This window comes from Anomalospiza imberbis, chromosome 24 (assembly GCF_031753505.1).
Source record: "Anomalospiza imberbis isolate Cuckoo-Finch-1a 21T00152 chromosome 24, ASM3175350v1, whole genome shotgun sequence".
NCBI lineage: Eukaryota > Metazoa > Chordata > Aves > Passeriformes > Viduidae > Anomalospiza > Anomalospiza imberbis.
Window position 1 is genome coordinate 693971 of NC_089704.1, and position 24624 is coordinate 718594.

Genomic DNA, 24624 nt, shown 5'->3' on the forward strand with positions numbered 1-24624 from the left:
ATCCAGTATATAACAAACCCTGTGCTGTTTGGCAGGACGGGGATGGGCCTTGTGCTGAAAGGTCAAACATGCAAAATGTTGGAGTGTTTTTTGAGTTGGGACGCAGGGTGGGAATTCCTGGATCCTCTGAATTTCCCAGGTGTTTAGCACCAAAGAACTTGGAGGATTGGGTGTGTTGTATTGTGCTATTCATAGCCCAGTTGAGCTTTGTGTGAAATGAGCTCATTTTCAGTGGAAGCATATTTTAACCAGCTGCTTTTTGTTTTTGTTTTGCTTTTTTTCCTTTTTTTTTTTTTTTTTTTTATTTTTCCCTTCCCAGTCTCCCCTGCCCATGGAGTCCGTCCAGCGTCCTGGAGCTACTTCCCCCCTTGTATGTCTTCATTTATTCCTTTGTCCTTCTTTCATTCTTGCCTTGTTTCTCTCTCTCCTTTTTCTTTCCTTCTTCTGTACATGCAGGTCAGTAGCACTGATAACCTGAAGGATATTTAGGGGAAACCAAAACAAACCTTTGTTCTAAGGTGCTCTTTTAAAAGATACTTGGACATAAAATAATGCAGCAGGGAAAAAACAAAGCTGGTTATAGCTCTTTTCTGGGGGGATAGGATCATCTCGAATCCACAAAAAGATTGAAAACATTTTAAAAAAGAAATTAAGTGCCAGATGACCAAGTGTGAATGTCAGCGTGAAAGAAAGAGAAGATAAAAATGGGTGATGGGGAGGAATTAAACACAATTCTTGAAGTTTGTTAGAACATGACAACCTTCAGAAGCCAAAATTCCCTCTTTTTTTTTTTTTTTTTAAGAGGGAATGGTGTTTGTGCTTAACACCTGACAATACCCAAAGTGAACTGATATGTGGCTTGTTTATTCAGAGTCCTGCTTCATGTTGCCATGGTCTTTTTTAGATCCTGCTAGTGCTGGTCTAAACCTCACAGCAATAAGCTGGTGTCAGTGAAACCTGGGATTGGTCATTTATCGTTTGGCAAATTTATCATTTTTACAGCAAATGCCTCACTTGCACAGAGCAGCTCCCCCTGGGATGTTGTTTGGACTCCCTAAGTCAGTCTGAAAACTTGATATGCAAACACTGTCAAGAGATAACTATAAAATACATAATATTCATGTAAATGTACACAGATACATCCTTTACCCACACGCCCACTGCCAGCCTGCTGGCACAGACTGTGCTGGTGTCCCTGGAGAGTGGGGAACAGGCAGTGCTCCCATTCCCAGGGCTCCCTCCAGGACAGGAAAATCTGGAAGGTTTGGGAAGGCTTGGTTTCCTGAGCACGTGCCAACACCATCAGACCCTCCAGGCAGAAGGAATGTCCAGAGTGGGAGAGCAGGGTTTGTATTTGAGATATATCATTGAGAGTGAGGTGAGGCTTCTTCCACTGCCCATGTCCAAACCCACAGGAGCCAGGGAATACTGAAACTGGGATGGAGGTTTTAAGAATGGGGGCAGAATTTATTGCTGTGACTGGCCATGTCCACTGATAAATAATCTGTCAGAAAATTTGGGAGGAATCAGAATAGTGAATCTTGTAAGATCCAGGGAGTTCCCTTTGGGCACACAAATATGGAGAAAAGATTTTTCTTAATGTTTTTCCATTTGTATAGTCAAGTTCCTCGGATCCCTGAGCCCTTCAGAGATGCAATTCCTGCCAAGGATCAGCAGCAGTTAAATTCAGATAACACAGGAGGCTCTAGCCTGTCTGTTTTTTCAGACAGGCTTTTTTATTAGGTTTTTAACACAAAAACAAGGAATGGCCACATTTCTGGTTATTTAATGCCAGTGGTCAGTGTTGAGTCCCCCTCCTCTCTCATCTGTGAGAAGGAAGATTCTGACAACCGAGCAGCTCTAATATTTCTGCTCAAAGCTATGAGGCTTCTTAGTGGTTCTACTTGTTTTTCCTGTGACATTAATTCCTTGTGACAGCCCTGTCCCTCAGTGAGTCACAGGATTGCCACAGAGATGACAAACTTGGCTGTGGCTGCTCTGAGAGCACCACTGGAGAGCTGAGGAACCACATCCTCCCCTAGCTGAGCACTCCTGGGCTCTGGGGCTGTTTTAGATTATTCCTGTGTCCCACAGCCCATGGCTTCCGCTACCAAGAATTCAGAAATGTTTGTGTTTTTTAAGTAGGGGGATTTGAGGTCCTGTTCAGGTTTTTCTGGTGCAAGAGGGAAATTCCTTTCTGGGCTCATTTAGGCACCGAAGTTCTTTTTTGGACTCAGATAAACGAGCTGAGCACTGGACAGGGAGGCAGGGGCTGGAGGAGGGTTTTGTAACTGGGACAAAGTGCCCCTGACCACAAGCCCAAATTCTTTCGTCTCCCAGCCACAGCAAAGGCTGTTTCTGTGCGAGCTGTGCTGTGTTAAAAATCACTGATTTCTCCTCCAGCATTTGCCAACATAGACTGACATTTATTTTATACAATCTTTAATACTCTTTTTACAGTGAAAACTCTGCTTAGGGTGGTGTGTGCAGAGCATCCCAGAATCCCAGACTAGTGTAGGTTGGACGGGAGCCTAAAGATCATCTGGTTCCACCTGCTGCCATGGGCAGGGACTGGAACTGTGTGCAGGGAATTGGCCTGCACACACTGTGCTCACTCCTGAGCTAGCTCCAAGCCCAGTTATTCAGGCCCCAGCACCACCCACTTCATCCCCAGCTCAGTTTTCCAGGGATTTGGGTGTTCACTCAGCTTAGTTCAGCTGACCCATGGTTGTTGCTGTTCACGCTGTGAGCTCAGTGGATCAGCTCCCTCACGCTCCTGCTTGCACACAGGCTTTGATGGGCAGGAACAATTCAGGCCTAGAACAGCCCAGAGGAGCTCAGCTCTGCATGCCCAGCACTGAACTCTGTATTTCTCCAGCTCTGTCTCTCTAATTGCTGTCTGTCCACGCTGAATTGTTGGTCTCCTGCAGTCCCTCTAGGAGATTTTTAACTTTGTCCTCTCTCTTGCCTTCTGTCTGTCCCTGTGCCCCCTCCCCTGATTATCAGATTTGGAGATGGATAGTGTAAAACCAGGCTCTGCATTTGTTACCGAGGCTCTGAACCAGTCCCACCTGAGCTCAGGTAGAGCCTGTTGTGTGCCATCACTCTCTGTCCTAACGATGTCTAACCCTGTATGTGGTAGCAATAACCCCTCACTAACCCCTGGGCTTGCTGGCAGAACCTAGCTGTAGTGTAATAAGTAGTGAAATAGAGAATTAGTAATTTCTTTTTATATTAAAACCTGTTGGGTAGAAAAGCCAGTGCCTGGTTCTGAGAACCCACCTTCTCAGGGACAGATAGATTTTCTGCAAGTGATCTCCAGACCCAGTGAGTGAACCCAGATGCCCAGGTGCTGCTCAGCACACCTGGGCCTTGCCTTGTGCACACTCTGCAGTATCAGCAGCCATGTGGGTGTTAATGTGTGTGTCAGAAATCTGCTTCTTTTCTCCCCCAGCTGCTGCATTTCTAAATATAAAGCGTTCTTTTCCCAGGCTTTCAATTTGTGCCTCACTACCCAAAGAGTTTGCCAAACCCTCTATGACCGTGCTCTGGAGGGAAGAGCTTGCTTGAATAAGAGAGGGAAGAAATGTGGTTAAATATATAGTTTTATGGCAATGGAAACAACCCTCCTGTGTGCCCAGTGCACTGTGAGAGCAGAAAACAACTGTGCTGTGTTGTCATTGCCATGACAACATGGCTGTTGCTTGTCAGAACTGGCACTAGGTGAAATTAAAGTGTTCCAGTGGAACTGAGGAGCTGAGATGTGTCCCTGGTACATTTTATGTAATTAAACATTTGATCCTCAGTTATTGAAAGTTATTTGACAACAGACATTCCCATTTATTTGCTTGTTGTGTTAAGTCATACTTGAACTTCTGTCTCCCTGGATCTCCTAAGTGCTTGGAAATAGACTGCAGGTGGGATTTTAGGAGAGGCAGAGCAGCAATGTGTGGGAGCTTTATTTCTAGGCAGGGCTTGGCACCAAGGCAAATAGCAGAGTTCTTGCACAGGCTTCAGACAACGTTATCCCCCGTGTTCCTCTGTTTCACCCAGTCCCTTGGGATTGGGGTTGAACTGTACCTTCCTAGAGGTCATCCCAAGGTGAACAGGTTATTATTGGATATTTGATATCAAAGCAATGCTGATAAATACACCCAGTCAGAGCTCATTTGAATCCTGCTATCCACAAAAACATGGAATCATGTATTCCCCTGAGCTGGACCCACAAGGATCATCCAGTTCCACTCCTGGGTCTGCAGACACCCCAACAATCCCACCTTGTGTCTGAGAGTGTTGTCCAAATGCTCCTGGAGCTCTGGCAGCCCCGTGGCTGTGACCATTCTGGGCAGAGGAAGCACCTTTCCTGATACCCAGCAGCACTGGTAGAACATTTCAGTTTATGAAGGAGCCAGTGCTGGTGCAATTCGGTGACTCAAGTGCTTGGGAAGTGCCAGGCCTCTCTTCTAATTGTATTTGAACTGGTTGCAAATCTTCTTGTGGTTTAGGTGTAAAGCTCTGCTTCTGCTGCAGTCATTGTCTGGATGCCCATTGTTGCTTCTCCAGTCATCAGAGGAGGATTTATTTTTAAACTAGGCTTTAGGGCTTTATTTCACTCCCATCAGAAGTGCTGAAAGCTTGCTTCAAAAATACTATTTTGCTGGTAGTGTGGATCTTGGATACATTAGGAATGTCAACCTTCACCTTCAGTAATTGTGTTGTTTTGCTGGATTTCAGTGCAGTGAGTTCTGGAAAGTGCTTATTTACCCTGAATTGCTCCAGTAATTACCTGGTTTCGGGAGAAGGGGATTTATTGCAGGGACTGCCCAGGACTATAAGACTGTTTAGTCCTTTTAGGTCTTTAACTTTTAGGTCTGTACTGCACATCAGAACTGCAGCAGCATTTTCCTGAGTTTTTCATTTAATTTCTCTTTCTATTTGCTACCCCTCCCTTGTATTAAGTGATTCGTCTTTTGTTCCTTCCCATTTTTTGGCAGAAAGGGATGAGCTGTGGGCTGATCTGTGGAAGTGCTGCTAAATACAGGATTCTTCTGGTCCTCTTTGAAATTTGCACCATAAAATCTGTGATTCTGCTGGAAAAGTAGGACTTGGAGAGAACAGCTTCCTGAGCCTGTGTGCTGGGAACAGACATGGCAAAACTTCAGTGTTCCCTGGGCAGGCAGGAAGGGGATGTAGGAGCATCCCAAAAGCAGCAGCAGCAGCAGCTCTGTCCTGCCTGGGATGAGGAGTTGCTCGCAGCCCTCTCTGGGGGAGTGGATTTGGAGAAAGTCCCACAGTGCTTCAGGCAGCCAGGCAGCACCACGTGTGTTGTTCTGCTTTCCAGCAGTAGTCTGGGGGAAGGAACCAGCAGGGCTCTGGATCTGGAGCTGCTGCTGCACTCTCCCTTTCCCCACAGGGCACAGGATGCTCTTGGCATTCCATGGAAGCACAGCATTCCCAGCTGTGGGCTGAAGCTGGGAATGCTCTAAATGTCCCATTTCCCTTTGCCAAGGGGCAGGGCTTCCTCTAGACCTGCATGGAAATCCACCTGAGGGTTCTCCATAGTGTACCATGGTAAGCCTTGCAGGCACACAGGATGGCAGGAAATTGCAGTTTTGGGAGTTCTTCACTAAACTGGGACAAGTAGTGGATTTACAAGGAGCGGGTTTTAGAGTTTAAAAGTGTCAAATATTCTTTCTACACTCTCTGCCTCTGAGGACATGTTTTTATTTGTAATTTGCTTTTGCCTTTTGCCTTCACTGGCAAATCTGAATCACTTTTCCTAAACAAAATCTCTAAACCTTGGCTAACTTCTAAGTGAGAGATGAGCAGGAATTGTGTTTCACAAAGTTCCTAAGGATGCAGAGCATTAGGGAGTTAATGTATTTCTCCTTTCTCCGTAATCCTTTAATCCTTTAACACTGCAGATGTCCCTGACAATGGCAGTGAGAGCCAGGAGTGCACTTTGGCAGTGCTTTAGGAGCACCCCTGGCTGTTCCTTGCCCCCACACTGAGGAGTTTCAGATGATGTTTATGCAGTATTTGCAGTGAGAACAAATCCATGTTTCTGTGACATTTCCTGGGTGCTATGGAAACTCTCTGGGCGGTTCTCAGGAAGTTCTGAGTGAATTGGTTGACATTTTCTTCAAGAGGCTTGGATTTGAAAGCCTGGAGTGGAAGAGCAGAATTTGGGGATGAGTGTTATGTCTGGAGGGCACAGGGGAAGCTGGGGCAGGGGCAGAGCAGCTGCAGCAGGGCAGGAGGTCCATCCTCTGGAGAGAAGCTGGACTGAAACAAAAGGGACCCAGGAGCAGGAGGAAGGTACCCTTTGCTCCTGCTTTTCACTCATATGTTCTTTTCTTTTTTTAGCTGAACTCAGAGAGTTTTCTAATCTATGAAAGCCCTTCTGGAGCCCTCCCAGCCCTGAGGGAGTGGATCCTGTGTCCCCTCAGAAAGTGCCATGAGTGCAAAGCCAGTGGTCCCAGGACAGTTGGTGGACACCAGTGTTGTCCTGTGGGACCACCAGGTGCAGGCTGAGCCTGGGGATGCTCCAGGGACCTTCTGCCTTCTCGGAACAATCCCAGTGAGGCACAGGTGGAGGTGTCCGTGACTGATCCTCTGTGTCCAGCCCCCAAGTTTGCATTCAGGTTTTTCCCTGGCATAGCTTAGTCTCCTGGAAGTTTGGAAAAGATCCCACACAGAGCTGGCACAAAAAACCCCATCCCTGCCCACCCCAGCCCCCTGCCAGGCTCCAGGCTCCTGGCCTAGGAGCCCTTTAGTAGCTTCAGGGAGCAAGGGGAGCAGCAGAGCTCTGCCAGTTGAGAGGCACCCTCTGCTCCATGCCAGCATATCCTACATCCCCACTGGGAGGCACTGCTGGCATAATTACAGGGCTGGAAAGCAGCCTCCAGGCACAGGGAAATGCCTGGAACACGGGTAGAGAGAAGAGACATTAATTCCTTGGTTCCCTATCGGGATGTTTCTCCTTGAGTGTGGTCACTGAGGCTTTGGAAAGAAGCTGAGCTCATAAACAGCAGCTTCAGGCATCTCACACTTCGACAGTTAATTTTGTGGTGAGCCTTGACCATGTTTCCTGGGGAATTTTAATTGGAAAGAAGAGGAACAAGCATGGTGTGTGGATCTGTGCACGGTCTGTACACATCAGTTCATGAATAATGACATAGAACTGTGTTCTGTGCAGGTAAGAAAGAGCTGTGTTGATGTTTGCTGGTGTTTGAGAGGCTGGATCCCCCAGAATAGGCTGAGTAGTGTGAAGCAAAGCAGTGAAACTTGGCCAAGTACAGGGTGTTGGAGGCACCAGTGTGCTTTAATAAGGGCACTTTCCTTTTCACTTGTTCTGTGCTGCTTTCTCACTCTGCCTGCTCTCCACTTACTCAGCCTGGGGAGGGGGCTGTTATTTTTAAACAAGATGGTTTTTTCCTTTCTCAGAAGCTCTGTCAAAATGGGGCTTAACTAGTCATAGTTGGCTTAGCAAAACTCTGCAGTTATGCTAAAAGCTCTGAAATAATGGCAAGGGGGAGTTTGTTCTGCTCTGCTTTTCCTCTTCTTTTCTGAATAATTCTGTAAATTGGTGTGGGAGCCAGACTGTGGCTGGGAAATACTTCAGGCAGTTTTAACCATAAATGATGGCACAGAGCTCTGATGTCTTCCTGGCCTAGGGATTTATCAAGGGTCATACCAGTGCATAGCTCAGCTCTCCCATTAAAACTGGTCTTGGGAAGTTCACAAAGGTTGAACAGCTGCACCACCACCCCTCTGTGCACAAAGACTTCATAAATGGAATAGTTGGAATATTTTTCTTGCAAGCCATGGCAGACCATGGCTCCATGCACCAAAAGCTCAGTCACCACATGGTACCGCTGTGCCCAGAGAAGCTGTGGCTCTCTAGAAGTGTCCAAGGCCACGATGAACAGGGCTTGGAGCACCCTGGGATAGTGGGAGGTGTCCCTGCCCATGGCAGGGGTGGGACTGAATGAGCTTTAGGGTCCCTTCCAACCCATTCTGGGATTTGATGATTCCATACTCTGTGACATGAGATGCCTGGATGTCAAACCTGGTTGCTGTTGGCTTTGAATCAAATCCAATCATTTTAAGGCATTCCATGCCATGATGTGCTGCTCTATTTTTTTTTAATGCCCCACTGTGTTTTCATCTATAATTTCTCAGCAACACCCCTTATTTTAAAGGGGTTTTTGTTTATTTGTGTTGTGTCTGTGTGTGTGTGTGTTGGGAGCAGCTGACTGCCGGATAAATCCAGCTGAGGATGAAGCAGCATTGGAAAATCCTGGCTGTCCAACTCCTAATGATGGCTTGAACCTCCTTCAGTGGTTACATTTGCAAAACCAGAAAGCAGAAGAAGCTACAGGCTGCACTAATAACATTCTCTGGGTTGCTTTGCCTTCCCAGTTCTTCTGTCTGAAATAACTTTCGGAGGATAGGGTGAATTTCCGGATTGAACTTGTGACAGGCACACGGATGGACCCTTTGTTCTGTGGTTTCAAGTGCTTGGGCTTCTTAGCTGGGTTTAAAAGATATTCATTATCTGCTTCCTCTGCTCCATGGCAAGCTGACAAACTCCTCAGGAGTGGGGAATGCATTTCTTTCACTTGCTAAATTAAAAAAAAAAAAAAAAAAAGCTTAAAATTTTCTGGCAAAAGAAATTAGAACAGAAAATGAGACTCGTGTGATTATTTTATTATCTCCACTCGAATATTCAGGTGCAGCAAAAGACACGGAAGTGCTGTTCAGTGCAGTGGAGAGCACAGACCCCTGTGCAGGTGCAGAAGGTCCCAGGTGCAGAGGAGTCACATCTTGGTCGCTCAGGTTTCACTCCTAAAAGAAAGGCAGTTCCTAAGAAGGATTAAAGATTTTCCTTTACAGGAAACAAAGTGTAGATGGGGGAAAGGTGTGTCATTGTACACCAGGTAGTAAAATACCTCCTCAGAGCAGTAATTTGAAAGGTAAAACCCAAGCCTGAAGGTGAGGCAATTCTGTGTTATTGAGGATGCAGCTGTTACATTCCTGCTCTGATTAGCAAGAATAGGATTGGGCAACTCCTGGCCTTAGTTTGAAACTGAGCACCAGCAAAGTGTGTGAATGGCGGGTTCACCAGCCTTGAAGGAGTCTTCCTAGCCAAGCCTGGCCTACAGGAAAAAGAAAAAAATTGTATAGGGAGCATACAACACATCCTGGCAGCTTTGGGCAGCTCAGTGTTACTACTCTAAGTCCTGGATGCTGCTTGGAATTGTATGTGCATTTTGCATGTTAATTTGGAATAGCTGTATTTGTCTGTAATTCTGCTGTATTCATCTGTGTTAGGAATTTCCCAGTTTTGATCAATGGGTTTGGTAGGAAGAGCATTCCCAGAATGGTGAGTTGGTACCAGGGAGAAGAGTTCGCACTTCGAATTATTCAGAGAGAGGTGGATTTAGGGGTCATGCTTGGCTGCTGGGGTAAACCCAGGTGTGATAGTGTGCTCATTGTCCAGGCCAAACAAGTCTGGCAGTGAATACCAAGTGTACGGAGAAGCTGGAGAACGGGATCGTCGGGAGATGTGAGTCAGCAAATGATTTTGAAAATAGCACAGAGGAGAAAGCGTGAGCATCCAAAGAAATGAGTTTTCCCCTCCTGCTCATCAAGATATCTGCAGATAGAGAGGCAAATTCCTCCTTAATCCTTCTGACCCTGAGGTTGCCCACTTTTAGCTGGCAAGCCCAAATTTTAAAGTGGGTGACAGCAATTACTGGGATTGATGAAGTGGTGTTAATGGGGGAGCTCGAGATCAAACAGCACAACGGCAGAACTAATCCCACAAACCTGCAGCAAATGCAGGTAAGGTTACAGCTTCACTGGCACTAGGAAAAGGCTTGGCTGAGGCTTCCTGCCCTCCTGGCTCTTGTTCCTGCTCCAGGTGCTGGCTGAGGCTGGGCAGGGATGGCAGTGCTGGAGTCAGGTCAAGTCCCAGGGTCTCTGTGCTCTGCCCTAGGCTGGAGCCCGGCTGGAACTGGGTTACTGGGAAACGATCCCGTCATTTGGCTCTGCTTTCAAACAGCACAGCTCCAGGAGAGTTTTTAATCGGGTTTGTGTTCAGTGATCTGATCATCGATTCAGTTCAATGCCAGCTAGCCCTCGGGCTGGGAGGGGACACAGTTCCTGTGATGACATTATCAGGGACACAGTGGGTGCGAGGTGCGGTCCCTGGGGCTGCGGTCCCTGGGGCTGCGGGGCCCAGCCTGTGTCACATCTGCCAGCTGGACGTGCTTCCACCAGAGCACTCAAGCCTGCCCGCTGTGTCTCCCTTCCTTCTGGACACGCGGGGACAGATCTTCAGCGTGGCCGCGGGGATTTGCAGCGGAAGCAGTGGCTGAGGGATAGTGATGGTGGCACTGATGTGCCCCTGAGCTGCCCGTGTGTTTTCCTGGCGGTGCTCGCAGGCTGAGGGGGTGGCACCGGGCCCGTTCTGTTCTGTTCTGGAGCAGCCATGGTTACATGGGGCAAACCTTCGGTCAGACCTTCCCAAAATCCCAGGATGGCTCGGGCTGGAAGGGACCTCAGAGGGTCACCAGGTCCTGGCTCCCTGCTCCAGCAGGGCCATCCCAGGGCACAGGATTGTGTCCAGTGGGTTCTGGAATATCTCTGGAATATCACCAGGTCCTGGCTCCCTGCTCCAGCAGGGCCATCCCAGGGCACAGGATTGTGTCCAGTGGGTTCTGGAATATCTCTGGAATATCACCAGGTCCTGGCTCCCTGCTCCAGCAGGACCATTCCAGGACACAGGATTGTGTCCAGTGGGTTCTGGAATATCTCTGGAATATCACCAGGTCCTGGCTCCCTGCTCCAGCAGGACCATTCCAGGACACAGGATTGTGTCCAGTGGGTTCTGGAATATCTCTGGAATATCACCAGGTCCTGGCTCCCTGCTCCAGCAGGGCCATCCCAGAGCACAGGATTGTGTCCAGTGGGTTCTGGAATATCTCCAGCGAGGGACACTCCACACCCTCTCTGGACAATCCGTTCGGTGCTTGATGACTGCACAGGGAAATTTCCCCTCGCGTTCCCCTTGTCCTATTGCTGGGCACCAAGGAGCACCCCCTTCTAGATTTTTGTACCTGGGATTGTGTTACATTTGCATTTTAGACCTTCCACAGACGAGCAGCCGTGTGCTGCTCCGCATCCCTCCCTGCCCACCCTGCGCCCTTTGCCCGGCCCTGGGAGGGACACGAGGGTCCCGCGGCGGAGCCGGCCCGGGGGCAGCGCCCGGGCGGCTGCGAGAGCCGCGGCGGGAGGAGGGAAGGAGGGAAGGAAGGAGGGAAGGAGGGAAGGAAGGAAGGAGGGAAGGAAGGAAGGAGGCACCTGCGGAGGAGGAGCCGGGGAGGGGCTTGGCAGAGCCGCAGAGGCTGCGAGCGCCCGCGCGTCCCGCGGATCCCGGCGGAGCCGAGCCGAGCCGAGCCGAGCCGAGCCGAGCCGAGCCGAGCCGAGCCGAGCCTGCCCGGCGGGACCCGGCCGGGAGCAGGGCCAGCCGGGGCAGCGATACGCCGGCTTACCCGGCCGGGGCTCGGGCAGCGGCCGAGGTGTCTGCGCCACTTGTTGCTTAGTAACTTGCCAGGTACTTAATGTGTGTGTGGGGAATGAGTGGCTTTGGATGAGGATTTTTGTTTCCCGGTGGTGGTGGCGCGTCGGGAAAGAGGCTCTTGGTACAGACTTTACATCGGGTATTGGGAAGGAATTCCTCCCTGGGAGGGTGGGCAGGCCCTGGCACAGGGTGCCCAGAGCAGCTGTGGCTGCCCTGGATTCCTGGCGGTGTCCAAGGCCAGGGGTTGGACCGGGCTTGGAGCAGCCTGGGACAGTGGAAGGTGTCCCTGCCATGGCAGGGGTGGCACTGGATGGACTTTAAAGTCCCTTCCAAGCCAAACCATGCCATGATTTGATGGTACTCGACAGCCCCTGGTTGGGCCCTGCGGTGCCCTGCCCAGGACACTGCCTGGAGCAGAGCTGGTCCTGCACGGGTGTGATGCCGTCGGGGTGCCTGGGATCGTGTTTTCAGCCAGGTGGAAATATACCTGGTGTCAGTAATTTCTCTCTCATCCCTGGCTGCTGGTTATAGACCCGTGCTTCTGCAGTGGGAAAAGATCCTCGGGGATCCGTACCCTTGGGCAGGTTCCTCGGCTTGGTGACCAAATACCGATGAAATTTACATACTTACCCCTCTCCCCCTCCTTGTTAATTGTTTTACTTTTGTTTCCCTCTAACTAATCTCTGCCTTGAGGTTTCTGTTCCACCTTGCTCCACACTGGGTCCATAGTTGTAAATTGTTTTATTGGATTTGTTCCCGGGTCATGGGTGTGTAGTAAACCGGAGCTGTTAAAGGGAGCCTCTTTCATGTCCGGGATGATTTGTGTGAGGATTCCCACCCAGATCCCAGCAGAGAAGGAATTCCAGCATGCACCCCCGCCACCCCAGCCGTGATCCTTGGGCTGCAGGGCTGGAGTTCAGTGCCTCTCTCTCAGATTTATACCTCCCTCCCAAAGAGGCAGCTGACAGAGGGGAATGTCTACAATTTAAATTTCAATAGATTTTTGCATATCACTTTATCCTTTTGCCTTCCCTCCCTTCCCAGACTGGCACATTCCTGAGCATTAATATTATTGATGCTGTTGGTCAGGAGAAAGGGGCTTCCTATTAAAACTGCCAGCCCATTGTTTGCTGGAGCCCTGGGGCAGGGAATGCACACTCTGGAAAATAAAATTCCCAGGGAGAGATGTTACTATGATCACAGTAGACACTTTGCAAGTAGCCATGGCTCGTCTGTTCATATTTGTTCAGAAAACCTCCTAAAAGCCAGAGCCCATTTTAAGGACTAAATGCCCTGCAGGATCTGATTATTTGTGACAGAGAAGACAGGAGGCCTTCCCTTTCCACTCTTCCCCGGCCTCCTTTGTTCTGGGTACCACACAGGCATGATAAAAGAGGCTCATTTGAAATCAAGGCCCTGTACTGGGAAATAAAAGGAAAAGAATATAAAGCAGACAAAACAATACATTATCTGCATTCCTAAGTCTTAAAAAGCAGATCTAATTCACTTCAAATCCCCAAACTTTTAGGTCCAATTTTCACTTTCAATGAAGTTTTTTACACTTCTTTAGCTGTGTAAGAAGCATGTATGTATGTGAAAATGTAATTTTTATCCTCTTTTAGCTATTGTATCCTTCTTGTGCTGTATAAAGTGACTGTAATGTGAATGAAAACAATTTTCTTTTTATTTCCACTCCAGGTGAGTGGAAACTTAATTTCCAAAGGCAGAATCATCTCAGGGGTTGATAGTGAAAGTATGAACAGTTTAGGAAGTTAGGGCTGTAAATAGGAGAAGAACCAGAGCAGTATGGATCTGGGAAGGGTAGGTCGCTGCAGTTTGAAAGTAACTGGTCTAGGCTGGAAACACTTGCCCTCGGGCCAGTGAAAATGAGAGAGGCATCCTTTGGGAAGGGACTGGGAGGGCAGCAGAGATGTTGCCTGTCATACTTGGAGTACCACGTACCTCAGGACAGTCTGTACCCAAGGCAAAGGCAGTGCCATGGGCATCAGGAGCAGCGAGGCAGTGTGCCTTGACCTGGGCCTTCTCCTGTTTCCAGAGGGATCGCTCATGCCCCTTCCCCATGGAAGCAAAAGGGTTTATTCCTTCCCCGTGATTTCCCAAGGCCTTGCGTAAGAGCAAACACCCTCTTGCTGTGGGATCGGGCTCCATCTGCCAAACTCCTCATTATTCCACTTGTGTTGTTTGTTGATTCCTGCCAGATCCTTCTCCATCGCTCGCCCCCTCCCACTGGAGCGGGCTGGAGGAGCGCGGTGCCGCCGTCACTGCGGAGATCCCGGCCCGGCTGATGCCACGCTCGTGTTGGAATGGCTTGGGAAGGCTCCGGGCTGCCTGCCTGTGTCCAAAGCGCTTGCTGTGATGCAGGGTCAGCTTGGGTTACTGTCAAGTTTATGGAAGGTCTCCTGCAGTGCTGCTGCCACTTGCAGGAATTGCGTGGGCGAGGCGCAGCCGAGCTGCAGCTCCACAGGGCTGTTGGGAAGCCTTTTAATCAGGAAAGGAGCTGCATGGAGCACAGCTGGACTGTGAACTAGGCAGAGCAAACTTAAGGGCACTTTTTCTTCAAGTCAGTGTGAGTTTGGGAACAGTCATGTCTTGACTCCTCTGAGGCCGTGGCTGCTGAAGCCAGGAGAAAAAATGTTTGGTTTAGATTGTCCTAAGGGGAGGTTGAGGTTGTCCATTAGGCAATTCCATCTGTATGGATAGCTAGCAGCTCCAGTCAGCTCCGACAGGGAATGTGTGGCATTGGCCATCACTGTCTCTCTGTGGATCACATTCCCATTGGTGATGACTGGTGAGCTGGAGAAGCTTCTGGCAGAGATGGCCCTGCTCTGGTGTCACCCAGTGCCAAGGTGACATCTTGCCTCTTGAGTGTTCTTCCATTTCTCCCTGAGTTGCAGGTGTCTGCAGAGTTACCCATCACAGGGTGCTGGTTGTTGGTGTTCATGCTTGCCCTTAATGCTGCTGCCCCAGCTGAGGTTCCAGAAATTCCTTTAACCAATAGCACCCTTCACATCAACACAGTCTTGGGGGTCATTCCGAAATTGGGTGTCTCCCAAAGTCAAACAATCCTGACATGCTAAAGTGCATGTGGGTAGGAGGCTGACACCATCTCCCTGATGGGCAGATCCGGTGTTCAGTTCTGCCTGGGATGGGTGCCTGAGCCAGAGCAGCCTTTCTAAAGGATCCTCAGTCTCCAGGGCAGGCGAGATAAGCAAAAGCACTGCACTAAGCTCTGCTAGAACACAAAGATTTAGCTGGAGTGAAAGAGAAAAAAGGTATTTCAGGTGTCTCTCTGGATATTTTTCTCCTAGCTCCACGTTTCCCAATTTGCTCCCCTTGTCTCCCAGTTTTGCTTCTAGCCCTGTGACCTCTTTGTGTCACCTGAGCTGCTGACCCCACTGTCACGTGTGCTAAATCTCTATCAGTTTGTTTTCAGCTCCCACTCCATTTACAGACTGAGGCTCTAAGAACTGGTTTCCTTTGCACTACAGCTCCATCCATCATTATTTCCTCCCCCAGTTACCTGTCCCAGCCTGTCCCTGCTGCATCATCACTGGGACTCTGTTAGTCAGCACTGTTGGGTTTTTTTTTCCAAAATACAATTTAAACTTGTAAATAGAATTAATAGATTGACCTTGTCAGCCCTTGAACCTTTGAAACCTCTCTCATGTCTCTGTTAGCCTTCAGCTACATAAATAACTGATTTATATCTCCTGGCCATGTACCACTGCACCGGGGCAGGTGTGCTGTCTTTCAGGGATTCATTCGAAGATGTCCTGGGGTCTCTTTGTTCAGGAGGTCAGGTATCATTTAGTGTCATCTTGATGCTCCCTTGTGGTCTTAGATTCTGTGCAAAGATCAGTCATGTCTTAAGGCTGGAAAACAGCACAGATTTCTTGGTATCAGACATATGTGATAGACCTTTGCATCAGACTAACCTTGTGGGTATCATTCTCAAGCCATTACAAACACTCAAAAAATTTGGCAAAAGAGCAAGGAAAGAGGTTTTGCTGTTGTACATTAGCTCCTGGTTTGTGTCTGTGTTTTCTCATGGCCATAAAGAAACTTCTCCAGGCAGTTCACACTGTAGTTGATCCTCGTGCATGTCACCACAGACATGTGATTTTAGTTAAATGAAAGTAGTCAGCTGCCATGCTGGTAGCTTCTGGATTTGCAGTGTGCTGTCTCTGGCAGAGGAGTGACCAGACCCAGATGCAGCAGAACTGAAGGAATTGTGTAATTCTGAGTTGCCAGGCTGGTGGATCTCCGGTGCCAGATGTTCCTGTGCTGACCAGGAGGAGCCAACCTGAGCCAAGGGCTGCTGTTGGCAGGAATGGGGAATAGGTGGAGTTGTGCTGAGGATATTGCACAGACACTGCCCAAAGGATGACTGCAGGAGCCTGGGCAGATGCAAGAGATGCAGCTTCCTTATTACCAGGCTTTGTAAATGAACAGCACCAGCTCTTATCAATGACCTACTTTACTCTCCATATGTGTGGGGCTCTCGTGGTAGCTGGAAATCTGTCCTTATCCCTGGCTGGTTCTTGTCTCAGCTGATTTGAATGTTTTTTATCAAATTACACTGAAATTAATCACCTTTAACATACTTCTTCACTTCAGAGCCCAGCCTTAACTGATGGCAGCCTGGCACAAGAGAAATGCTGCAGCATCAGAAAACACAATTTATTTTGCTCTTGTTTATGGCAAACCGGTCAGTACACATTTATGAAAGCTATTGGAGATAGAAAGATATTTTTAGACTCTTATATCTATGGCATTTTAAATCATCTCTTGAAAGTCTTTATGCCTGCTGAGGGAGCCCAGTATAGAGATTAGTGAGATTGTTACTGTGTTGGTTGGTCCTTCTTCAAACCCAGCATCCTGGTCAAGGACTAAGGGATGGTGCTTGGTGGTGCGTGGTTCCACATTCTGCTTGGGGTTTTTAGGGCTGTGTAAATGAGCTTCCAAAATAGAATGTGCTGTGGCAGGAGGGAAGGAGGAAAATGTCTTGTTGCTAAGGAACATGACAGAGAACTGGGAGATGTGACTCAATTCTTGGCTTGGTGTCACTTCTCACCTCAGTGAGATGTGGGTCTGCAGAGTGGGTTTTTCTGAGTGTGAGGGGATGGATATTGAGTATACTGGCTGATGTTTTCAGGAGAGGTCGGGGTAACTGCTGCTCTGCGGGGACCCAGCTGGCCTCGCTCTGCTCCACCCTTCGGTGTGATCCCGAGTGTGCAGAATCAGGAGCGCAGGAAATGTGTGGCAAAAACAGCCCCAGCTTCTCATCTCCTGATTCCTGGTGCTGCTCTTTTTTCAGAAGAGTCTGTTGCTTCTCCTTCTCTCCCTGCAGCAGTTTAATTTTAGAAGAGAATGGCTCTGGAGGGACTAATAGCCTAGAAAAAATTTTGCCTGATTTGCTGTAAATCTCCTTTAAGAGAGGATGGATTTCACTTTTGTTTTGTAATGCTTTTCTTTATGACATTCCCACACCTTTGTCCATCTTTGATTCTGTGCCTGCCAGTGCAGTTTGTGGATTGCCGTGGAGCTTTGCAGCCACACGTGCTGTTGTTGCTTTGGTCTGAGCACCAGGCTCCCCTCACAGCGGGGGCCAGCTGGGTGCTGTGACCTGTAAAATCACTGGGAATAACAGAAACAAACAGGCTGCCCATGTGCTGGGAATGTGGGTTAGCAAACACCCTCCAAGATTATTCTCTTGGAGTCCAAGTTTTGCTAACCCTGCATCAGAAAACGTGGTGCTGTTACTGTGGGAAGGGGGTTTTGTCTAACCCCAAACACTAGTGCTACCAACAGGGAATGAGACAGGTGCTCTTTGTTTGTGGAACAGGGGCTTGTTTTCCCTTGGCAGAGGCTAATGAGGCTGCAGGGAACAGGCAGAGGGCTTGGGAAATGGGCAGGGAGTTTGGGAGTGTGTCCTGGAGGAAGTTGCCATTGCTCTGGATGGTGCTTGGAGCCACCTGGTTTAGTGGGAGGTGTCCCTGCCCATGGCAGGAGTTTGGCACAGGATGAGCTTTAAGGTCCCTTCCAGCCCAAACCACTCTGGGATTCTGTGTTTAGAATCTGTTGCCAGGTCACCATTAGCCTGGATGTCCCCTGGCCTTTGGGAAGAGGCAGGGTGAGTCAGCTGGGAGATGCTGTCCTGCTGCAGGGTTGGCTGGGTTGTGTTTTGTTCTCAAGCCTTTGTCTCACAGGGCTTCTCTTGCTGAGCAGAGCAAATCTGGAGGCACAGCAAGGCTGCATTTGTTTGTTAAAAGGGTTTTTCCTGTTTGGTCTCTATGATCTAAAGCCAAGGAATCAGGAGACAGTGCTCTTTGCCATCCTACCTTTCCTTCTGTTGGCAGCACTTCGGGAAATTCTAATTAAATATTGCAGTGGTCTTGGGAAGGATTTTGTGGCCAGACATCACTTGTGGAATTTGGGCTTTGCTGTTGGACTGTGCTGTGAATCCCAAATAACTGCATCCCTAATGAATCCTGGGGCACAGGAGGGATCAGGACCCGGGGAGCAGGTTGGTTCTGGGCTGTCTCACCTGGGCTGGCCCAGCTCTGCCCTAAGAGCATCAGGGGCAGCAGATTATTCCTAATCCGGTCACGGCAGTGGCTCAGCTCAGCCTCAGGGAACAGTGTGGGGACACCCAGCAGTGCCACTGTGGGCTGAGCTCAGAGGAAGGCTCAGGAGTCCTCAGCAAATCCCGAGGGATCCATGTGGGCTTCCAGGAGGCTGAGTTGGGCTGACCAAGAGCTTGAAGCTGATGAGGAGCTGATGGCTGGCACAGCTCTCCAGTAAAGCTGAAGAAAGCATGTCCTGAGGGTGAACAGCCCTGCTTTTAATGAAGTAATTGTTATTTAGCAGCTTTTACCAGTGCCAGGGGGATTTGGGGCCTCACTTGCACCACCAGTGCTGGTGGTGTAACAACAACAGCACTGCCTGATCCTTAAATGTTCCTGGGGGAGGTACTGGGCAGCTTCCCAAAGCCACAATGAACTACCTGGCACAAGGATTCCTTTTCCTTCCCACCCCACCGTGTAAAGGCTTTGGCCAGCACAGTTATGACAGCAGAGGTGGGGGGAGATTCTTTGTGCTCCTAATTGACGTATTTGTGCCAGCAAAACTTCAGAAGTGGTCCAGACTCAGGTGGGGTTTTTCAGCTGGGTTTCATTTGGGGGTTTTTTGCAGCCAGGCTCTCTCCACTGGATGGAGAATTTTCTTTGCTTCTTCAGGCCAGGATATTAAGCCAAAACTGCCTTTCTGAGGAAAAGCAGCCCTTGCTCCTTCTAGGAAAGTCTCCGTTTCTTGGTAAACAGTGTGCTTTATAGTGGTTGAGTCTGAGGTGGAAAGTAATATGGATAAATGTCTGAATTTTTGTTTAGTTTGATTTGGCTTTCGGTTGGTAACTTAAAGCACAGCAACCATTTGAAATTGTCTGTTAGTAATGCTGATTCCCAAATTTATTTCTATGTCATGTGGAGACACAAGCTGTGAATGGATCAGCTCTATCACGTCCCTGCTTTATTAGAGGGGCAGTAACGGTAGGAAAGGGTTAATTGTTTATCCACATGGGCTGGGTTTGTAACACTTGTAGATTTGTTTCAGGTCTCAACCCTCTGCCTTGATTCCTTGGTTTTCCTACAGTCACCAGTTCTGGGTGCAGAGCAGTTACGGGTGCTGCAGCAGGAGAGCACTGCTGGCTGCTGCTGCCACTGTCACCTGTGGGGCAGGCAAGCTTTGGGATGGGTGTTTTGGAGCAGAAAACACAGATTCTGCAGCATTCCTGGCAGCTTCTGGCATTGCTGCTTATCCAGAGCCTGGGTCTGCTGTGCTGCCTTCACCTACACCAGGATGCAGCAGGAATTAATCCCTCGGGATGCGTTGGTGCTTCGAGGGTCAGTAATGCCAGAGGGTGGGGGCACCCCACCTTTGCAGCTCCTGCAGCTCAGGAGCAGAGCTTATCCCTCTCAGACACCTACCTGCCTTCCTTCTCCTTAATAACCTGTCAGCAGGGAGATGACTGCTTGCATTTTCTTGCCGTTCTCTTGTTCTCCCCCACCCAGCAGAAGCCCGAGTGAATCATTCCTGCGTGGGTACAGCCCTCGGAGCTGGGCTCAGCCTCAGAGAGGTGATCCAGAGCAGGCTCTGTGTGACCAAGGAGCCATGCAAACACTTCCACAGGCTGGGAACAAGGGAATTTCTGGTGGCTGCACCTGCCCTCACAGAGTCCTTGGCTGCTGCAGCACTTCTCTGTGGCAGGGAGTCTGTGGGAGTCTACTTAATGGTGCAGAAAGCAGGACAATTATTTTAACCTGCACTGAGTGGCTTAAAGGCAGAACAGATTTACTGTTTTAAAAACAGCTCACTTTTCTGGTCAGTGATGCCAATACCAGGCCAAGTACATCTTTGGACCATGGAAGCACACCCATTGCAGTTTTTTTTTTTCTGGTTTTAGTGCTGAGGTGACACCCAAAGGTCACTTGTTGATCTGCATTAGTAGTAGAATTTCTTCAGGACTAGAACTGGATGCATTTTTCTCCTCTTATAATCCATTCTCTGAAGGGCTCGTTTTTCATTAAGTCAAGCAAGGTACATAGTATACAGAGTGTGAAATGATTCAAGTGAATACACACACACTAATGATTGCTTTATTTGGATTAGTAGGTGCTCTGTTTGCCTGTTGTAAAAGCATCTGTCTCAGGTCTCTTCCCCTCCAGTGGTGTTGCCACAGCAGCCCGAGGGTGCTAACCTTGGAAATTCCACACTAATCAGGATGAGACTGTCTCCATTTATCATTGATAGGAAGTGATAAATGAGCCCTTATTTTCCTGTGATGGTGGATATAACCAAACCCCATCCTAACTTTGTTTGGCATGTCAGCACAATCTGTTCCTTTATTGCATGCAATTAAAAAACCCCATCAAACTGCAAACACTCCTTTAATTAAAGCCCCCACAGCCACACCTTGTCATGCTCAAGGCTCCTATGGTTGTTAAATAAATTTGGTTTGATTGGGTTGAGGATGCAGATGTGGGGTTTGGTGGGGATTTCAGGTATTCAGGTGGTGTTGAGGATCAGTTTAGTGTTGTATTGCTACATGGGACTTTGTGCAGAAGGAGAAGTTTGCTTTCCTCACATCAGTACAAATTTGTTAAGGTCAGTGGAATCAGGTTTATAATATAAATATAAATATATCAGGTTTATTACATATATCGACAGAGGGACTGTGTCAGTGTCTGGTAAAATGGAAGGAGAAATACTCAGCTGTGTGAAGGGATTAATGCATCCTGAAACATTGTGTGCTATAACCACGACCTTGGGACAAGGTTTCCATGTTCCCTGCTTGAAGAACCCCCTGAGTGAAGCAGTGCCCATCCATCTCTGCTTTGCTGAGTCCCAGTTTCAGACTGCTCTTTGTAGTTCACATTTCATTAGGCAGCAGAGGTGACACTGAAGGGATGAACCTTTGTCCCCAGGGGTCTTTGCTGCTGTGGAAGGTGTTAATGTGCTGATACTTGATTGCAGTATTTGTGCAGCATTAATGCAGGTGGAATACATGGTCTCTGTTCTTTCCTGCCTGGGATGAGAGGGAGGAGCAGGGGAGGGTGATTGCTGCTGCTGCTGCAGGAGCCTTTACAACTTCCCGAGCTGCACAGGCTTCCTACAAAGCACGGCCCTTTGTACCCAGCAGTTTGTTCCCTTCAGTAAAGCTCTTCTGTTGAATTAAACTGCTTTTAAATCGTGTACACAATAGCACCTTTGTGGAGAGGCTCCGAGGGCCTCTGGAGGAACATTGACATTCCAGGGCATTGTTCTGCTCCCATTCAACCTGAGCCCGGCCTCTCCTGCCAGGGCCAGGTCATTGCTGTCACCCACTGCTCTCCTTTGCCTTGCACGGCGGCTCAGCTCCTGAGCGGGTGGTTTTAGCAGAGGGACCAAGCACAGCCCAGAGGAACAGAGCAGCAGGTTGGAAGGCAGCTCCTGAGCCACATCCTCCTCTCTTTGGAGGCTGCTTGTGTTCATTCTGGAGAGGATAAACTGCATCCCTTCAATCAGCTGCCTTTGTGACCTGTTCACTGAACTGGATGCTGGAATCCCCATCTCTGGAGGTGTCCCAGGGACACCTGGATGTGGTGCTCAGTGCTCTGGGCAGGGTGACAGGGTGGGGATTTGGCACAGGTTGGATTCAGTAGCCTTGGAGGGCTTTTCCAACCTCATAGACTCTGTGAGACTGTTTCTGTTTTGTGATGGCTTGAGAAGGGAGCCGCTGAAGCTCTGGGGTGGTGGCTGTGAGGGTCAGTGAGGCGCTGGTGTGCTGGGAAGGCAGGTTGGGCTGCCAGGGAGCTCTGCCTGCTGGCCTCAGAGGTTATAGCCAGCCCTTTGTTCTGCAGGGGCCTCAAACCAGAACGAGGGCCAGTCACAGAGCTTTATTTCTGTGTGTAGATTACACACTGCTTTGCACAGGAGATTACCACATTTCTCAGTTGAGCCTCATTCCCTTTCCCAGAGATGAAGTTGCCCCTCCCAGGTGCTGCCCACCATCAGCCTTTCAGGTGGCTCCTGCCTGAAGCTGCTCTGCAGGAAATGTGTCTTTGTGTCAGTCCTTCCTTCCAGCTCGCTCCTGGTAACTCCACACTAGCCAAGTGTTGGGACAAAAGCCAAGTGTCTGTTTAGTGTCAAACCTTGGGAAATCTGTTCCTGGAAATAATTCATAGTAATGTTACTACAGTTCTTACGTGCTCTGCAGAAGGAGCTGTGCTCAGTGGTTGCCAGGTGTGGAATGAGCTGGTTGTTCCTTGTCTTGTGCAGTGTCAAAGAAGCACGGGAAGCTCATCACCTTCCTCCGGACATTCATGAAGTCGCGCCCAACGAAGCAGAAACTGAAACAGCGGGGGATCCTCAAGGAAAGGGTGTTTGGCTGTGACCTGGGGGAGCACCTGCTCAACTCCGGCCATGACGGTAAGCAGCAACCTGCTCCTGAGCTCTTCCTCTGTTGGGAATCTGTCAGGGTGACCGTGGCTGTTCAGGGTCGTGCTGGGGGACAGATGTGTGGCACAATTCCGTGGCTGAATGGGAAACTGAGGCTAATGAGAAGCAAACGTTGTGCTTCGACGTGGGAAGCGTCATGGTTCAATGTGCGAGCACTGAAGGTGGCTGCAGCTCCTGCAGATGGGTTTTCAACCTCTTAAGTCTTCAATTTTTTTTTTCCCCAGGAATATAAGCTTTATTTGTATGTCAGTGTCAGTGATTAACAGGCATGTTAAACCCCTACATTTCTCTTAACTCAGTACCTTTGTATGATTCTAGCACAATTTGCAGTGTAAATCCTTCATCTGCCTTTTCCTTGGATTTCACAGGATTTACAGGAATTAATTGGATATTGTGTTTCCTCACAGCTGACTTTTCCTCTCCGTTCAGGGTCCCTTTTCCCTCCCCATCAACAGTTCAGGGAGGCAGAGGAGCAAACCTCCCCATTCCAAGAAAAAAATTACACGATGGTGACCACTCTTCCTGGGATGAACTTAGATTTCACGGGCTCTTTCCTGCCCTTTCCCTGTGCCACCTGCAGTCCAGGTTCCTGAGGTGCTGAGGAGCAGCCAGAGCACTGGGATGCTGTCCCAAGTCCCCAGGCTCAGCTGTTCCCATCCGGAGCTCACACCCAGGGATGTTTGGGAACACAGCCTGGGGCAGCTGTGGCCTGTAGGTGGTTTGCCCAGGAGTTAAGGCCATCAGGAAAGCAGTGATGGGATCTGTTGGGTGGCTTTGCAGCAGATCCCTTGTGCCAGAGTTGTCCATCTGGTGTCTCCCAGCTTTTGTGTGCAGGCAGAGGGAGAAGTGACAGGATGTATGGGGCAGGAAAGGAGTTTCTCTGTTAAAGTTGTTTTCAGTGAGTCTTCAGACTTCTTGTTCGTCCAAATGCCTTTTGAAAAGGGGCTGGCAAAGGACAGGGAGGCATTTCTTGCTGTTTTTCCAGCTGATTTCATTGGTAACAGATGTGCACTCCCTCACCTCACATAAAAGTGTTTCACTACCAGCTGGTGCAGAGCTTGTCCTTAAGGAGTCAGAGCTGTGGCAAGGCTGGTTGGCTCAGTTGGAGCCAGCAGAGATCCTTATTGGGGCTTGCAAAGCACCAGAGGTGCTTTGGAGTCAGAAACAGGCGCTGACCCATGTGGAACTGCATCAGGAGCAGGTAATTCACAGCACTGGGTGGCTCTGGAGCTGGTTTTATGTACATGCTGTGGGAGCACTCCTGGAGGAGCCATGCCAGCAGAGTGAGCTCACTGATGGGAAGGAGGGAATTCCCTTTCATCCCAGCCCTCCTCCTGTCTGGTTTTGTTAGGCACAAGTCAGTGATGGCCAGAGCTTTTCCCTGCCCTCTGCACTGACTTCTTTCCCCTGGCTTCAAGGGTGGTTTATTTTAGAATTCAAAGACACATGCTGAGCTGAACTAAACTGCTTTAACTCCACTGGACATTCTTGTTTGACAGTCTCTGGGAGCTCTGTCCTTGTCCTGGTCGCTCCCCACCGTCCTACACATCAGGGTGACACTGACTGGGCTGTGCTAATGAGGTCCCTCAGCCCAGAAGTCACCAGCTGCTTTCACCCTCGATTTAATAACCCTTTCCTAACTCCCTGGAGTGAAGCAGATGCAATTTGAGTGTTGCCAACAGGGGCATGACTCCATTTTGCACAGCAGGATTGTTGTTTTCCATGTGATTCAGCTGCCTGACCTGTATTCCAAGTGATGTAATCCCTGGGATGGGGCTCGTGGAGACATTTCTGGGTCTGTGCATGCACAGCATTTTAAGATTCCCTCCTCCTGTAGCATTACTGTAGCTCAGTCGTGGAGCCTCTTGCAGTGCTGACCTGCTGAAAGGGCCCTGAGGTGAATTTAAAAAGCTGCTTCTCATAATCAGAACATCAAGTGCTTTTTCCAGGAGCTCAGAGCACGCTCTGGCTGAGCGTGGTACCTGCTGGTGATACTTTGGAATCACAGCCTAGAACAT

General features: G+C 49.1%; 1 protein-coding gene and 1 long non-coding RNA gene across 9 annotated transcripts in view; one reads left to right on the plus strand and one right to left on the minus strand.

The window, feature by feature from the left end:
- Nucleotides 1-24624, plus strand: part of ARHGAP32 (Rho GTPase activating protein 32) — a 240110-nt gene that overhangs the window by 180966 nt on the left and 34520 nt on the right. For 6 of the 8 annotated variants that reach the window (XM_068171905.1, XM_068171904.1, XM_068171902.1 and 3 more), the window contains 3 exons: nt 320-370; nt 3007-3081; nt 22427-22576. In XM_068171905.1, coding sequence (XP_068028006.1) covers nt 320-370; nt 3007-3081; nt 22427-22576 — 276 coding nt within the window. The remainder of the gene's footprint in view (nt 1-319; nt 371-3006; nt 3082-22426; nt 22577-24624) is intronic. The other 2 variants (XM_068171907.1, XM_068171908.1) reach the window with 1 other exon arrangement.
- LOC137461993 (uncharacterized) lies at nt 8692-10036 on the minus strand. The gene is made up of 2 exons (XR_010993554.1): nt 8955-10036; nt 8692-8850 (listed from the first exon to the last, which is right to left on the minus strand). It is a non-coding gene; the product is annotated as an uncharacterized lncRNA (long non-coding RNA).